Source organism: Pelecanus crispus, chromosome 1 (assembly GCF_030463565.1).
Source record: "Pelecanus crispus isolate bPelCri1 chromosome 1, bPelCri1.pri, whole genome shotgun sequence".
Taxonomy (NCBI): domain Eukaryota; kingdom Metazoa; phylum Chordata; class Aves; order Pelecaniformes; family Pelecanidae; genus Pelecanus; species Pelecanus crispus.
Genome location: NC_134643.1, coordinates 126416444 through 126433201, shown reverse-complemented (window position 1 = coordinate 126433201; position 16758 = coordinate 126416444). Strand labels below are relative to the sequence as shown.

Below are 16758 nucleotides of genomic sequence, written 5' to 3'. Positions count from 1 at the left end.
CCTGGCAATGGCCAGGGTCTGCCTGGTGTTTTAGCTGTCGAGGCTGCGGGGCAGGGCCGCACTGGAACCCCCTCCTCTTTCCTCCACCCACCACCGTGCCCCTGGGATGGCACAAGCCCTACCGTGGGCACCAGGCCACCGGGCCGAGCCCTTGGTTCATCTTTTCTTGCAGTGGGCCCTGACGGTGCTGCGAGCAGGGCACCGCGCACCCTTGCCTGGATGTTCCTGGTGGGGTAGCTTGGTCAGTCCCCGGGTCCCATCCCCTCGCCAAAAAAACTGGCACCGCTTGTGATGTGGGGCAGCACACCCGCTTCTCTCCCACTCCCCAGCCTCCCAGGCCAGATATAAAGAGTGCAAAACTACAGCCTGGTGCTGGCAATGCACGCTTTCTAGTCTGTATCAGATGAGGTGAGTTAAAAAGCATTGGAGCCCGACATCATGGGCTTGCTTTTCTCTAAAAGTTTCAGTTTCCAACATGCTGTGGTTGATGGGCAATCACAGGCCTGCGTGGGCACTGAGCCCCACCGGCACCAGTCAGCCCTGACCCTGGACTGAGGAAATCACAGCTCACATCAAAGACAACTCCTAAGGACTGAAATAGTCACTCAAATATGTTCAGGAAACCGAGCTGAAGACTTCCAAGTTGGGCAAAACCCAAACAAGGAAGTTAGTGATTTCATTTTGAAAATTGCTCAAACTACACTGTGAATTAGTATTTGCCCTTAAAACTCTCTGATCTAGTTTCCCTTAAGCTTCTTTGTTCCCTCTGCCTCTAATGATGCACAGAAATTATGTTTACTTCAGCAAACAGATGAAAAAAAATCCTGCAGGAGGGCACATACAGGACTGCAGCCAGACTGGGCTTTCGCCTTCCTCCCCAGACATCCATGAAAGCTATAAATGTTTCCAGACCCTGGAGAAGAGGCATTTCTTGTCCTCATCTGTGAGTGGGACATTATAGTATCCTATAAATGGCAGGTAAAACCTGAGGGAGTAATTGCTGCTGGTTATTTTCAAACATACTGGGGCTTGCAAATGAAAAGCAACATCCAATAAAACCTAGACATGTGAATAATTAAAGCAGCAGCATGGGACGAACAAACTCAAGAAATGAAAAGCATAGGACAAAAAGGAAAAGGAGTTATGAGTGGGCAAGAGGAAGTTAAGGACAACTGTTCTGGGTGACTTTTCCAAATATGCAATTATTTCTGCAGGAACTGATATCCTGCAAGATGGCATATCAGAAAATGATGTCTCTGCTAATAAATGATTGAAACTATTGAAGAGTGAATTTCTAGCCTTTAAAGTAAAAATAATGTCTTTATACCCAAAATACTACAGTTTGTGGTAGCCAAATGAAAAATTCTGCTACTTTTATTAAAGCAAGGAAAATTAACTAGGATTCAGGATAATTTAATTTTGAAATAAATTCATTGTGGGAGCATTGGTGGGTCACAGACTCCATAGGTAAAAATTTTAAGCCCCTAGGAGCTTTGTCACCACCTCAACACCTTACTGTGAAAAAAACCCATCATTAGCGATCAGTGTCTATTGGATAACTTCCAATTTACCTGCTTTTACCCACAAGAAAAATGTAGCAGGTTACTTAATTTTCATTACTGCCTAAACTGCATTGAACTGCACCCAGGCATTTGCTACAAAAACAGGCAACACAGTAACTGGTTTGCTTGCCAGCCAAAGCCCAGGGATCCGGTGGTCTCTAGCTCTCTTTAAAATGTTTTACTTCAGCTATCTCACTTTTGTGAGGCGGTAAGACCCTTTGATGATAAGCAGCACAGGAAATTCACTCTTGCAGACACTAAATGGAACAGACAAATGCTGGAGTGTGTCCAGAGAAGGGCAATGAAGCTGGTGAAGGGTCTGGAGCACAGGCCTTATGAGGAGCGGCTGAGGGAACTGGGGTTGTTTAGCCTGGAGAAGAGGAGGCTGAGGGGAGACCTTCTCGCTCTCTACAACTACCTGAAAGGAGGCTGTAGTGAGGTGGGGGTTGGTCTCCCAAGTAGTTAGCAATAGGATGAGAGGAAATGGCCTCAAGCTGTGTCAGGGGAGGTTTAGATTGGATATTAGGAAAAATTTCTTCACAGAAAGGGTTGTCAAGCATTGGAACAGGCTGCCCAGAGAGGTGGTGGAGTCACCATCCCTGGAGGTGTTCAAAAAATGGGTAGACGTGACACTTTGGGACATGGTTTAGTGGGAATGGTGGTGCTGGGTTGATGGTTGGACCGATGATCTTAGAGGTCCTTTCCAACCTTAATGATTCCTAGTTTTTACTTTCATTAAAAAATAATCCAGCCACCAAGTCAGGAAACATGAAATTGCTACTGTACCCTTAATTGGTTTAGTGGTGGACTTGGTAGTGTTAGGTTAATTGTTGGACTGGATGATCTTAAAGGTCTTTTCCAACCAAAATGATTCTATGATTCTATAATGTATGTACACAGCGCTTATGTGTTAGTCTTGTCTTAGCATCACAAAAGCCACAGTCTTTAGCGAAAGTTTATGGGCATTTGCTAACACTGTAAAATTACAACAGAGCAAGTTCCTGCTTGCCCTTTGAGCCGCTGTACCTCCAGAGATATTTTCCGCATCCACCCCACCTGGCTGACAAATTAGCAGAAGTGTCATTCCAGTCCTCGTAGCTATTTAACTTACATGTTTTCTGCTCATTCACAAATGGCCAACAATGTATTTTTAATCTTGCTAGGATGAGTTAAAAGAATTTAATGATTTAAAATTGAGGCAGAATTTCTAAGGCAGAGAAAGAATATTGTACCAAATCTTTGCTTGCAGAGGTCACAAGGACTTCAAGGACTACTAGAAAAACTAGACCACCCACATAAAATATGCAACTGATGTTTAAGTTAACTGATTTTACCTAAGACTTGGGACAGATAAGAACATACACATGGACAATAGGGGTGACAATGTAGAAGAGCAGTTCTTTAAGCTGCCGTAACTCAGCCATGCTTCACCATGTGCCTGTGCCCATAATTCAGGTGGACCTCAGCATTGTGGTAGCATGAAGAGTACTGTGGAGAAACAGGGATTTAAATGTATATTTTAATACAATGACTTTTTTTTTTTTTCTGGTATACCTTGGATGGGTTTATGAAACCCAGTAGCAAATACGTTAGAACAAGACAACAGCTTTTAGATACTTCTGGATATATTAAAATCTTAACACCTGCCCCCCAGATGTGCAAAACCGGATCATATAACAAAAGGCAAAAAGCAAGCAAAGATTACTTTCAGTCATTAAGCTAGAAAACCTGTAAAGCTAGTGAGTCTAGCTCCTAGGATGTTGCTGGCTTGTTAAACAACACAAAGGTGGGGCGTATTTGTGTGTTTTTCTTATGCTTTGTTAATCCAGAGATACACAAGGAAAATATATTCAAGTGGACTTCACCTAGATAGATGATGTTGACTGGCAAAGTTTCCTCAGTATTAGCAGCAATAGCTTAATACATTATGGGCCCAAATCTAGTAATCTTTAATACATAGCGGCCCAAACTTTTCAGAAAAGGAAGGCAAGGGTAGGGAGAAGGGCAAAATGGGAGGGAGAGGAAAATCCTTCTGTTAAATGCTGGATACTTTGATATGGCTTTGCACAATCCTACAGGATCTCTGTTGTCTGCTTTCTTGAAATGCTGCTGTCAGCAACAGTCATTGGGCCTACAGGTCCCTATTAGCACAGACCCTGTGCAATCCCACGAGGTCTACAGCCAAGTCTGGATGCAAACAATTCCGTTAAGCCCACTCAGTCAATATTTACCAGAGGGAGCTGGATTGGCAAGGTCCCTGCTATCAGCAATCCCAAAGCACTTCTAGCTTGACAAGACAACATCCTGTGGTATGTCCTGGAGCCCTTCCCTGATCCATTCTGCCAACACCGGGTTTACTCAACAGGGACCCAGGCTGACACTGCTGTGATGGGCTCAGGTCACCCAGAGGTGACGCTGGAGTTCTAAAAGAGCAAGAAACTACAGTGAATCAACTTATGAAGCCCAGTCAGCACACACAGTGACAGAGCTGGATTTCTTTCAGACCTGTCTTCTAGAGAGGGGGAAGAGAGAAAAAAGATACCACCTTACCCATGGGCCAGGATAGCAACAGATGTGGGCAGTCATAGCAGGTCGATATTGCCAGACGGCGTGGGAAACAGGTAGTACAAGTTGGTCAATGAAAGGGAATATATGAACAAACTAGAAAGCTGTGTAAAAATACACCAGCAGTTAAAAATTAGTATAAAACACCAGCTTAGAGAACGTCCAAGATGTACAACAACAAAAAAAATCTCACACAGTAAGAATATGGAAAGCTGAAGTTAATGTTAAGCTTACGATTAAAAAAAACTCAACCAAAGGAAAAGTAAGTGGTAATCTCATGCATAGTACTTCAGAACAGCGCTGGGTGCATGAAAATAAGTAAATTGGATAACACAATACCTTGTTTATTCATAAAAAGTAGTTTTATCTAGCTACCAACTATAAAAATCCAATATGCTAATATTTATGTATACACTGGCAGCATAGATTCTTGCAGCCTTAACAATCCTGTATTTCTTAGGAAATGCTATTGAATTTCCTAGAAAAACAAACCATGAGTCAAGGTACTTCACGTGTAAGCCCCTAAGGAAAAAAAAAATCCAAACAATTTATTTTTAAAAAGTTTGTTTTGGTGCAGAAAGGGAAGAATAGTTAATGTTTACAGATTAAGTGGCCATCAGAATTACATGTTGTCCTGAACAACTTTTGTGTTTCATACACAGACTTAAAAGGTGTTTTGTCTAGATGGGCCAGCTTTAATGGGGAAAGATGAGCAAGAGAAATGTGAATGAACAGACAGTTTTACAGTTTTGGATTCAATAAGCCTGAAGCACAGAGGGTGCTCTGAAGATGATGGCAATTTCAGAAGCATAGGAGAATTTTAAACACAAGAAAATTTTGAAAACTTGTACAGTACCGGTACAGTGAGCAGAGCTGTGTAATAATAAGTAGGCTTTACTGACTATCAGGACAGTCATAAGCAAAACCAGCCAGCTTTCCAAAGTGTGAAATAAAACTACTATATTAAACAGTTGGTGCTAATCTGTCTTGCTTGACCAGTCCCGTAAGTTTATCAACATGCATACGCCATGCCACCTCCAAAGATAAAAGCTCAGGGCTTAAAAATAGTGGACTTCTTAAAAGAGGCTTTTACGGGGAGGGAAGAGGGATCAGGAGACCCCAAGTTAAGGACCTTTTTAGGTAGGATATTTAAAAAAGAAAAAAATTGAAAGTACTTTTAATAGAATTCAAGCAAGACAGCAGAACTTGCTGTGAAAGGGCTCGAAATTCTCCTATTTGAAAAACAAACCGTGTGCGCCACCTCCCGGGGTACAAAACACAGAGCACAGTAACGATCCCTCCTTCGGGCTCTCCCAAGGTAAGAAACCAACACTCTCAGGGTGGCTGGCTGTCTTAGGAACAGGAACATTCAATTTGTATGCCTTCTTGTTTTATAGTTTAGGGAAGTAGACAGCAACAGCCCACAATATTACTTGAATCCATTCCAGATGATCAGAAGCTTCACCTCTTCAAGTTAATGTTTTCTGTGCCCAATTTATGTCCAATACCGAAATGAACAGACGAAAGGTTGAAGCAAGAACATCTCAGTTATTTGGGTGTAAGCAGGAAAAATCACCTGGAAGCTAAAGTTGCCTGCCTCCTCCCTTTCCCTCAAGGTTCAGATGAGATCTAGAGCAGTTCTGCTTTCTTTTCAGAGCTAAAGCAAGCAGTTAGAATTGAGAGTCTCGAAGTACTAGGAAGAATTTGGACGGATATAATTTATCAGCTTAGCAGTTCATCTGAACAGGATTTAAAAAGACACACGGAATAGGTTGAAAGAATTAATCATTTATTTTAGGCAGCAGAAAATTTGCTTTTTACATAGTTTTTATCTGAAAATGGCAAGACCTGAAAGTACAAAATATCAACTTTTGGAAAATTCAGTAATGAGGCCTGACAGTAAGTGGAATAGACATCCTAACATCACCTGAAGACTGAATTAAAAAGACTGTACCCCTTTTTTCAAAATTTTGATCCCATTTTCCTTTCAGTCAATATTACATCTCATCTATTTAAAAAAAAAAAAAAAGATCAGGTGAACAAATGCCTCTAACAAGATGGAATAATTTCCTTAAAGGCGAAATCCTTTCCACGCTTCCTAAAGAACTATCAAATAACAGCTGATGTAGTGTTAAAGTCTTAAAAGATTTCTACACCTCCATATAAAATTTTCAATAAAAAATGTGAACTGCCTGTTTCAGATAAATCTGATTGAAACACTCAACCTTGTACAGTTTATGCACACACAGAGTATTGGCTAGCAAAGCAATTTTTTTCCAGGTCATATTGCAGTAATCCATGTCTTGGTGCTTGGTGCTATCAAGAAATTGTCAGTTGTCTTTTCAGTACCACTTCAACATGACTTGCTTAAAGTCCATTTTTTTTCCCTAGAATTTCCAAAGGACAGCTATGTTGCAAATATGGCCATTTAAACATTCAACTATATAATTCCTCTCTAACAACACAGGAATAAACATACCCTTTGCAGGTTTGACATGGCTCTGATAGTTTCCCTCTTCAAAGAGGGATGTGATGAGAGGATGGCTACAAACAATGTAGTTTATTCAAGTATTTTGCCTAAGTACACATCGCTGTAAAATCAGAGCAGGCTGAGTTGCTCAACTGGAAAAAGCAGAAGTGTCTCAGTCAGCAAGAGCAGCCAACAGACAGTACGGGTCCACTACAGTTGGTAGTAGGACAAAAACCAGCAAGGCCTTCAAGGAAGGCGCTGTCATCTGCTTAAGGAATGGCACTAACTGTCACAGTTCCTTCTGGTCCTCCCCTCCACCCCTGTATTTCATAAGGTCAGAGAAAAAGGTAAATGTACAGGACCACTGAGGAAGACCAAGCAGTTAAGTATTTCCAGGTAGGAAGTGAAAGAGGTCTAGGAAATGTAGTCAAATGCCCAAAGGAGTTATTTGCACACAGACAAATTCAGAAACCACTGACACAGATTAAGTTTTGGCTCTAATTCTCCTCCTAATACTAATGCAAGTATTTTCAACCTAGAGTTAATTTCTAAAGCCCTACAAACTACTTTAAACCAGGTCTGTGAATGGTCACTAAGAAAAATGTATCTTTTGTTAGAAGGCTGAATTTTGGATATAGAGCTCTTCAGCTTTTAGGAACTCTTTTGGCAGGGTGGAATGAGGGTGTGTGTTGGTTTTGGCTGGGATAGAGTTAATTTTCTTCATGGTAGCTAGTATGGGGCTATGTTTTGGATTTGTGCTGAAGACAGTGTTGATAATACAGGGATGTCTTTGTTATTGCTGAGCAGTGCCTACACAGAGTCAAGGCCTTTTCTGCTCCTCACACCACCCCACCAGCGGGCAGGTTGGGGTGCATGAGAAGTTGGGAGGGGACATGGCCAGGACAGCTGACCCCAACTGACCAAAGGGATATCCCACACCAAATGATGTCATGCTCAGCATGTAAATCTGGCAGAAGAAGAAGGAAGGGGGGGATGTTTGGAGTGATGGCATTTGTCTTCCCAAGTGACCGTTACACGTGATGGAGCCCTGCTTTCCTGGGGATGGCTGAACACCTGCCTGCCATGGGAAGTAGTGAATGGATTCCTTGTCTTGCTTTGCTTGCATGTGCGGCTTTTGCTTTGCCTATTAAACTGTCTTTATCTCAACCCATGAGTTTTCTCATTTTTACCCTTCCCATTCTCTCCCCCATCCCACCGGCAGGGAGTGAGCGAGTGGCTGGGTGGTGCTGAGTTCCTGGCTGGGGTTAAACCACAACAAGGGGCCAGAAGACAACCAGAAAAATCAGAAGATTTACAGACAGTGAATTAGTAGGACAGCAGCCATACTAAAATACATTGATTTTAAGTGATTATCAGCAGTTAAAAAAAAAAAAAAAAAAGGAGAGAACACTTATTGAGGGTTACTTCCTTTTAAATGCTGAAAATTACCTTCTGGGGTTTACTTTTTAGCTAGCTTAAAAGAAATTCTGCATGTGCCTTTGTAGTCTAATCTAAAATTCCCAGTATTTCAGAAACTACCCGACCACAAAGATCCAGCCAAAGCCTAGATACAGTGAAAAGAAAAAAAAAAGCAAACACAAAACATTCTTATATTACTACTGTACAGTCACCGATGTCAACACATTTTAAAATAACATGTTTTGTTGCTTACAAACAGACTATTGCTAGGGGTGAGACATATCACTATGTGCTTTGTTATATGGAGAGGGGAATATTCAATAACCAGCCAATGGTTCTACTTAAAGATGATCATGCCCCTTATTCACCTGTGAGTGGATAATTCCCAGTAGCAGCAATAGGCACCTTAGAGTACACTGGCTTTCAAAATATTCAGACAAGCAAACCCTTGCCGAAGAAGCTGGGTGACTGACTGACATTACACTTACAGCAGCTTGTCAGCAATTGCAGTCGCTCTCCCATTCTGCTCTACCAAGGTGACCCAGCTTTGATCTGGAAGTCTGGTAGAAGACTCAATTATTTAGCATCTCCACATTTCACAACACAAGCCAGATTCAGCTCACCATAGCCCCTTTGTCAGCTAGTGCAAGTTGTAGCAGTGGCTTTTGCGGTACGAATCCATCTCATTCAGGGGTTCGGATGAAGCCAACAATTATATTTCAGATAACATTCCTGAGGAGCCATTACTAAGATTCTGGATTACTAACAAGCCTGGCCTAACGTCTAATTAGGCCCCAAAAGCCAGAAAAACTGACTGGCTCGGAAGATTGCTTGTATCCCATTACCAATCTGTCTTCACTTCTCTGAACAGCAGCAAGAACTTCAGCAGCCAGAAATGAACAATTTATCAATCAGGGAGTCAAGTTTGACAGGAACTAATGTCTTGGTAAATTGTACAGACCTTTCTTAAAAGCATCAATCTGTTATGCTTTTACAGTTTTTAATGAAGTGAAGTTAAGGGTAGCTTGCTTATTTATCTTTCCATAATCTCCTTTACTTTCACCTCCACAGGTCATTGTACCAGCCCCCTTCATTATGCTGCTCATATTACTACTTCTATATATGAGGCTTATGCCTGAGATCAGGATATGACAACCAACCAGCCTAGTTGTTGGAAACCTCTACAGAAATCAAAGCAGCTTTCAGCAGCATAATCATTCTGGATTATCAGAAAATTTAAGGACCCCTCTCTCTCTGAAAATGTGCTGTGTTAAGCAACTTTCATAAGCCTTTTCATATTTAAAAGGAAAAGGTTGGTATACAAATGGCTCATCCTTCAGTGAAACATAGCCAGATGATACAAATCAAGTAACTGGGTAGAATACCCATAGGTTGACTTGAGCTGATAAAGAGTTAACTGTTGTTAAGCAACTGACATGTTAACAAGAGATACCAAAACCAATAGCTCTGCCATTACCACTAGTTAACCTGCACGGCATCAAAGCTGAGAACTGGAATGGTACACTGCCTTGATATATTGCGTTTAGGTTGATCTAACATACAGATCCTAAATACAAGCTCTTTCACCTTAAAAACAGAACGATCTCCTCTACCTAACTTCTTTTACAGCACCTGAAAAAAAGGCTTATTAAAATTCTTCATCTATTTTCGTCAGCATTCAAATTGAGCCAAAAAGCCCATGATAATATTTCTAAAACTTGTGAAGGCAGTCAGATAGAACTAACATATTCCCATGCCTGAACTCAGGTTTAACTACTTGAACTCAAATCACACATCTTCAAATCCCTAATGATTGAACTGATAGCATCAATTATCTAAAAGGCTGCATCCAATGAAACACGGCTTTCTGACATTTTCATGGTACATGATATTGCATTCACATTAGGATAACACTGGTTCTGCAAGAAATACCGGTACATGTACAAGGAATGATTTGGAGTGCTGTGATGTGGAGCATCCTGCCTTCCACAATAAATAGAGAATATTTTCCAGCACCATCTTTACTCAATGCTCTGTTTTTTGGGCCCCCTTTTTTTTAATTTTTTTTTTTTTTTAAGGTATGGTTTAATCTTCATCTCTGAAGGTAGTTAACAGGAGTATAAAATACCTCACAGCACTCTTCTTTAAAAGAAAATGTATCAGGGAAAGAGATCACTAGTAAGATACACTTGGTAACACTGTAGTCTATCATTGTATTTCATCTTTCATAGAAAAATGCTCAAGAGCATTATTTTTCTTAATGTGCTGTAGGCTAAAAATGAACCCTCAAGGGTTTCTATTGCTCTTCTTGTTGCCAGAGCAACAAAGCAATACTCACCTGAATATCTGCCAGTGTAAGTATCAATTTACAAGCTGAGATGAAGTTTGTGCTGCTAGCAGATGTCGCTAACAGCATTTTTACTATAAGCCAAATTTTAGTGGCAAGGAATGCCATGAAAACTCAAGAATATCTTACTATTTCATTTGTGCTACTTGATTATTGCTTATATAATTCAAGTGTTTCTATTAAAATGTCTTGACCAATGACATTCAAAGGGAAAGGATAAAACTGAATGGCTTTTATATGAAATCTAGCGCACTAAAAAGACTTTGTTAAGCAACTCAGAAGAAATCTCACTTGTCATTAGAAAGCATACTAGGAACCTTCCCCAGAAAATTCCTTCCTAAAACTCTCTGTGGTAAGGAGATAGGAGGGGGTGGGGAGAGTGAAGCAGCTAAGAAACATTTTAAGAGCATACAAGTGTTATTACTTTCTGAATTGAAAAAGGGCTCATTGTTTACCACTGTATCAATCCAAACATTCACACTGTGTTTCTGTTTGAAACAGGTGACAGAAGCATTACTTATATTACTATACTGTAGAAGGAGGAATACAACTTTGAAATTATTTGTTATGTGTCAAACCAAACCCAGGAGGATGATATGGAACCGAATCACAGAATTGGAAACATCACTCTTTCTTTTCAGAGCAAAGTCTATTGCTTTAAGAAAAACTCAAGGGAACGTCTTCTTGTTATAACATGTACTAAAAATTCTAATTATAAGACATTGAGAGAGACGTATGGAAAATAGAATAGGAAGAAAACACCTAAGCTCTATAGTTTCTTATATTCCTTATAATTCATCATTTTTCTCCCCTTAAAAACTAAGAGGCAGAGGAAGAAGGAAGCAAACTCAATGTTTCCTCCTATTTCCAACTCCTAATTCCAAGAGAAATCATTTTTAGATGTTGGATCACAACACCAATTATTTCACTCTATTCAGCCAAGCAATCTGAAAGTGCAAGAATTAAAAAGGAAAGAAAACCATAGGCACTTCCAGTTATGAAGTGAAATACACAAGTTAGTTTAAAAAAAACCCAGCAGTGCCTTATTTTCACACACATTACATGCACCTCTGTAAAAGCACCATTCCTGAAAAGAAATCCTTGCTTATTCCATGCAGAGGCAGTGTGAATCAGAAAGCTATATGAAGGGATTATAGGCAGAAAATTTTCTAGGCAAGGGATTGGGAGATTCAGAGCTAAGTTTCCTTTTTTTTTTTTCCTCTCCTTGTTTCCCACACAAATATGCAAACTGCTCTGCTATTGAAATGCAAAGGAATTTTTTTTTTAAAAAAAAACCTAGACAACTAATAGTTATCACCAGACTCCTCGACCTTGCATTGTTTATCTTTCAAATCCACTATGCCAGTGTTATAGAAAAGCAATGGAGGTCCTGCAATGCTCACTGACTACATAAAAGAAAAACTGTCCTGTCTGCAAAGAAAATACCATGTTCTGACCTCAGCATTAAGATCTATGCTTGCACAACAGAGGTCTGGTCAAATATATTCTTCCCTGCTCTCTCCTACTATTGCTTTCAGTCTTACCACGGTTTTTTTTTGGCCAGTCAGTACACACACTTTTCATTTGAGTGACACACTGGTGAAGCTAAACTAAACACCTCCAACTGCTGTTCAAGTTGAAAAACAAGCCAGCATTAAGAATTTCACTTCACAGTCTGTTCATGAAGACAGACACTTTTCCCTGGAACTTCTAGGTTGCTGAGCTCAGCCAAAAAAGAGGGTTGTCTTTCTCATTTTGTTGTTTCCTTTTCCACGCTCACTAGGAATACCAATAGAGATGGCACAACACAGACCTTAGCTTTATCATCTGTCCATACATGTGCAGACCAGCCTTTTCTAAATATCAGTCATCCTCAACTCAAAAAAACCCAACAAACCCCACAAAACCCCACAGTAGGGGGAAAGCTGAAAGGCTTTTTTTGTGCACCAAAGTGGAAAATCATGAAGTATTAATTTTTATAAAATCCACTACTTTGAAGCCAAGGAGTTGTATTTGGTTATATGGAGCGTCTTGTGCTTCAATACCAGTTCTAAGCCACACGCTTACCAGTGGTAGCATCCTTGTAAATTAGGAGAGGTAGTCTTGTTTTACACTAAGGCTGAACAAGTTTGTTTCCCAGTTTTCACCTCCTCAAACTATTTTGTAATGACACTCAGGAAGGGCGACCCTCTCAAGTGGCAGCAGTGATCCTGAGTAAAAAAAACCCCACAAACCAACATTTCTTCTTTACCTCACTTGCTTTTCTCTGCTGCTTAAGTCTGACCTTTCTCCCTCCCCCGCACCATAGCACAGTTTCAAAATGAATTAATGTAAACAGAAAGCAGTATTCATTTAATGCAATTAATAAGAAAGATTTTTTTTTTCCTCTTTTTCTACAGTCAGGGCTTGATTAGTTAGAAAATACTGACAGCTCCTTTTTTTGTGAAAAAGGGATGGACAATTTTGTTCAGATAGTGGAAGAACATCATGGTGTGTTTTTTCTCTCTTTTTTTTTTTTCCTTTTTTTTTTTTTTAAAAGAAGGTACTATTGAGAGCATAAAGGCTCATTGTACTGCAGTAGCAAATCCAGTACCTTAGCACTTACAAGGTGGTTAACAGTGTTTTGGTTCAGAATCGGTGTTAGAAAATAAAGCTTAAAAAGTTATGATGCAGGGTATTTGGCGGGATTTCAACAGCAATTGTAATGAACGTAGGAAGGACTGAGGCATTGGCTTCTTCCCCTTGGCAAAGTACTTTGTTCTTCATTCTGTTTAAGTCCCAGGTTTCATGATCAAGTTTCTCATTTCCATCGATGACGCACTAAGGAAGATTCGTCATTGACCACGTCATTGTCGGTGTAGCGGTGCTGACACCGTGGTGGAATAAGCAGCAGGATGATCAGTACAAGGAGGATAATTCCACACAGGCTCATGAGAGCATAGGAGGCAATCCACAACACTGGTTCATGGAAAGAAACACTAGAAACACAGTTGCTTGCAACATCTGCTGTTGTGAAAGGGCCTTCAATCTCAGATACTGGAGAGCCATCAACTTCTGAGAAATCATAAAAAGAAAAACATTAAGTCTATACACACCATTTAAAAGCACATAACAAAAGATCTAGCTTAAATACCTATATATCCCTTTTCCTCCATCATCATACACCTCACCATACTCATGTTTTATTGTATTTCTCATTGCAATAAAAATACTAGTATTGCATGTTTATAAAATGGGAATCTGAAGCATAAGGAGACCATGATACTGTCACATCTACACGGGCTGTCAACAAGAGAGCAGACATTTAAATCAGGTTTCCCACAGCCCAAATTAAAGTTCAAGCCACTGGACCGCCTTTTGTCTCTCATTTCTTTCATAAATGTCAATTTAACAAAGCTTAAAAATCCTACAACACCTACACTGGAGGTGTAAAAACTGGGCAGTTTTTGTTTGTTTCTGCCATTTGCAAGAACTGGAGGAGTACCTCAGATGATTCTTACATCTTCTGTGTTTGCTATCTTCCAGGATCTTAGGGAGCAGCATGCAGGATCATTAGCTTCATAGATACCTTAAAGGACTGTAGCCTAAACACAAGGTGCAGGGTGGAAAGCAGCGCAGATACTCTTGTGAGTGGAAGTGAAAATTCAGGAGGAAAAGGAGGTGAGGCAGGAGAGCTGGGTGACAGCTGTACAGAAAAGGGGAATGGTGGAGAGGAAGGTCAATGTCAGGAGTGAGGAGCTGGGACATGAAGGAGCAGTGCTCTTGGGCAGGGAGGGAGAAGCTAACCAAGCAGCTCGAAAAATGGAGATGACAAAGCTAAGGCAAGAAGCATGAAGGGGTGCCTTGGCAGCTCCATTTTTGAACAGCCATCCATTTCGGTAACATCACAGACTGTGTGACTTGTTTCATTACCATCACAAACCCCTGCTTTTTAAACCAGTATTTGCTAAAAAGGGTTATGCTGCCCATGGTTGTCACAGTAACCATGGCAAGCGCAGGAAAGTTCCCCTGAGTTGTAGACAGGGCTACGCGTATTGTAAAGGCAGAGCAAGTGAGTTGCCTAGGGCAACAAAATATTCAGAGCATTTCGCATCTGCAGGTGCATGGCCGGGGAAGGATGGATACCTTTTAGCTTGCTTGGGGCAACTAGGAGCCTGCAGTTAGTACTGTCTGTGCATTTTAACAAGCCTTCCAAACAGTTGTAATTTGCTTCTCTGGTCAGATACTTCAAGACACATTTGTGTATTTCTTACAAAGGCTTCAGTTTTAACCTTCCTGCTTAACTCCTTGTTCATTTTACACACAGACACACTCTTGCCAAATTGTAAGTGATCCTGCCTACTGAAAACAGTATCTCTTATTTACACACGCAACTGCTGAAAGCATGTTGAAAGAGATTAGCATAAAATATCCTTTGGAAGGAAGAGGGGAGCCTGGGTTTTGGAAAGGCAGGAAGGTGGCCTTTAAGGTTCTTTGTGGAGAAACAAATGCAGAATAGGCGGGCTGCTTTATCTTCAATTTATTGAGAGAGATTTTAGTTGGTATTCAGTCCCTGGCCTCCCAACACCTCATATTATTTTAAGATTTAAGTCTCATTAGACTTAATTCAACTTAATCGTGGGCTGCTGCTGGCAGAGACAGTTTTGCTCGCCCTCACTCCTCTTCCTTGCTGCCTCTTTTGTAATGGTGCTAGTGACTGGTAGGCTGCAAGGAGAGTCAGGGCAACTTGCTGATCTGATGGAAAACGAACCTGTCATAACAAACAAAATGCCCAAATGAGGCATTTTCTGTAGGATCACTCAAGTGAACCAACCCCTTCTCCAGCTGCAAGCATGGGAGGACTCCTTTAGCAGCAATATGCTGTTAGAGTGGACTGGGTGAACCCTGAGGCTGCACCCACAAGCACCCTGACACTGATGAATACCAAACACATACTGTCTCAACTCATCAGATGGTAATAAACTGGCCCGTGCACCCTATATCGTCAGCACGTCTTTGCCAAGACACTGCTGTTACGTAGATATGGTAAGGGAGCTGCACAGTAGAGGACAGACTTGTGAAAGACTACCTAGAAGATCTCTGGCAGAAATCCCTTTTGTTCAGAGTCCCAGTATTGCAGTTTGTCTACCACACAATTGTTTCTTCTGGACATCTCACCCCCTCACACCATTTCATCTGTCTCTATGAAGTCCTGCAGCAAAACCAAACTAAACCACATTTAATACTAACGTGAAATGCAAGGAAGGCATAAGTATTACTACTTAGGAATTTATTATTTTGAAGAAGGGGGGGTGGGGGGGTGAAAGCAGCACAATTTTCCACCTTGGAGATAGCTTTGAAAATAAACAGTCTCTAATTACTCATTATTTGGCTTGAGTACAATAATTACTCCTATTTAAAAAGGCAATACAAAACTGTTGCCATAGTGGCTGACATTTTAAATTACATTTTGAGAATGCTTAATAGCAGCACAGCCTCTGCTTTCTTCCCTCCAAAAAGAAAAGTTTTCCCTCACCCTCTTCCACCCCCCAAGAAACTGAGAGGAAATCAAAAGAGAGGGAATTTGCCTAAATTGTGCAAACAAGCCCTTAACACAAACTAACAGTCAGACATACTTAGCATATTACACATTAGCTGAATTAGGTTATTTTGGCATATTTTTTTAGAACATCTGGTGGTAGCTACCTACCATAAATTCTTGACCTTGAATAAATGAGATTTTCTTCATTACTGATGATTAGAGGACAAAAATGGCACCTCTGGGAAAATGCTATTTTATAACATTTGTGTAGAACTGAAACTCACGCTCACTCACTCGCTCACCATCTTGAGTGGTTTGGAAAGGAAGCAAACCTGAAGTTAGATCAAATTTATCATAACATTGTAAAGTGCTGCTTGAAAGGAGCCCCTGGAAGTCACCGCGTCCAGCCTCCTACTCAGAGCGGGACTGTCACCATCAATAGATCAGGTCAGCTGTAGCTTTATCCAGCCAGGTCTTGTAAAACCCTGAGGATGGAGACCCCATGATCCCTCTGGGCAGCCTGTTTCAGTGCTGTACCACCCTCCTGGTGAAGAAGAAATTCCTCATGTCCAACTTGAACCTTCCTGAAAGTAACTGGTGGATGTTGCCCTTCGTTACGTGGTTTCTTGCACTCACCCTTGCCTTGCATTCAACTTAGGGCCCACTGTAATCCCCAGTTCTTTTTCTGCAGTGCTGCTGTTCAGCTGGTCCCTTCCCAGCCTGTACCCATGCATGATGGTGCTCTGCTCGAGGTGCAGAACTTTGCACTTCTGTTCACTGAATCTCTTGAGGTTTCTGCTGCCCAGTCCTCCAGGTTACCAAAGTCCTTCTGGACTGAAGTTCTGCTATTCTTTATGCCATCCATTCTCCTGAG

General features: G+C 41.0%; 2 protein-coding genes across 2 annotated transcripts in view; one reads left to right on the top strand and one right to left on the bottom strand.

Annotated features, from left to right (window-relative positions):
* C2CD2 (C2 calcium dependent domain containing 2) overlaps positions 1 to 16758 on the top strand; it is a 433467-nt gene that overhangs the window by 294080 nt on the left and 122629 nt on the right. The gene's annotated exons all lie outside the window — the stretch shown is intronic.
* Positions 13164 to 16758, bottom strand: part of BACE2 (beta-secretase 2) — a 54336-nt gene continuing 50741 nt past the window's right edge. The window contains exon 9 of the mRNA XM_075718588.1: positions 13164 to 13417. Within this exon, the coding sequence (XP_075574703.1) occupies positions 13164 to 13417 (254 nt within the window). The remainder of the gene's footprint in view (positions 13418 to 16758) is intronic.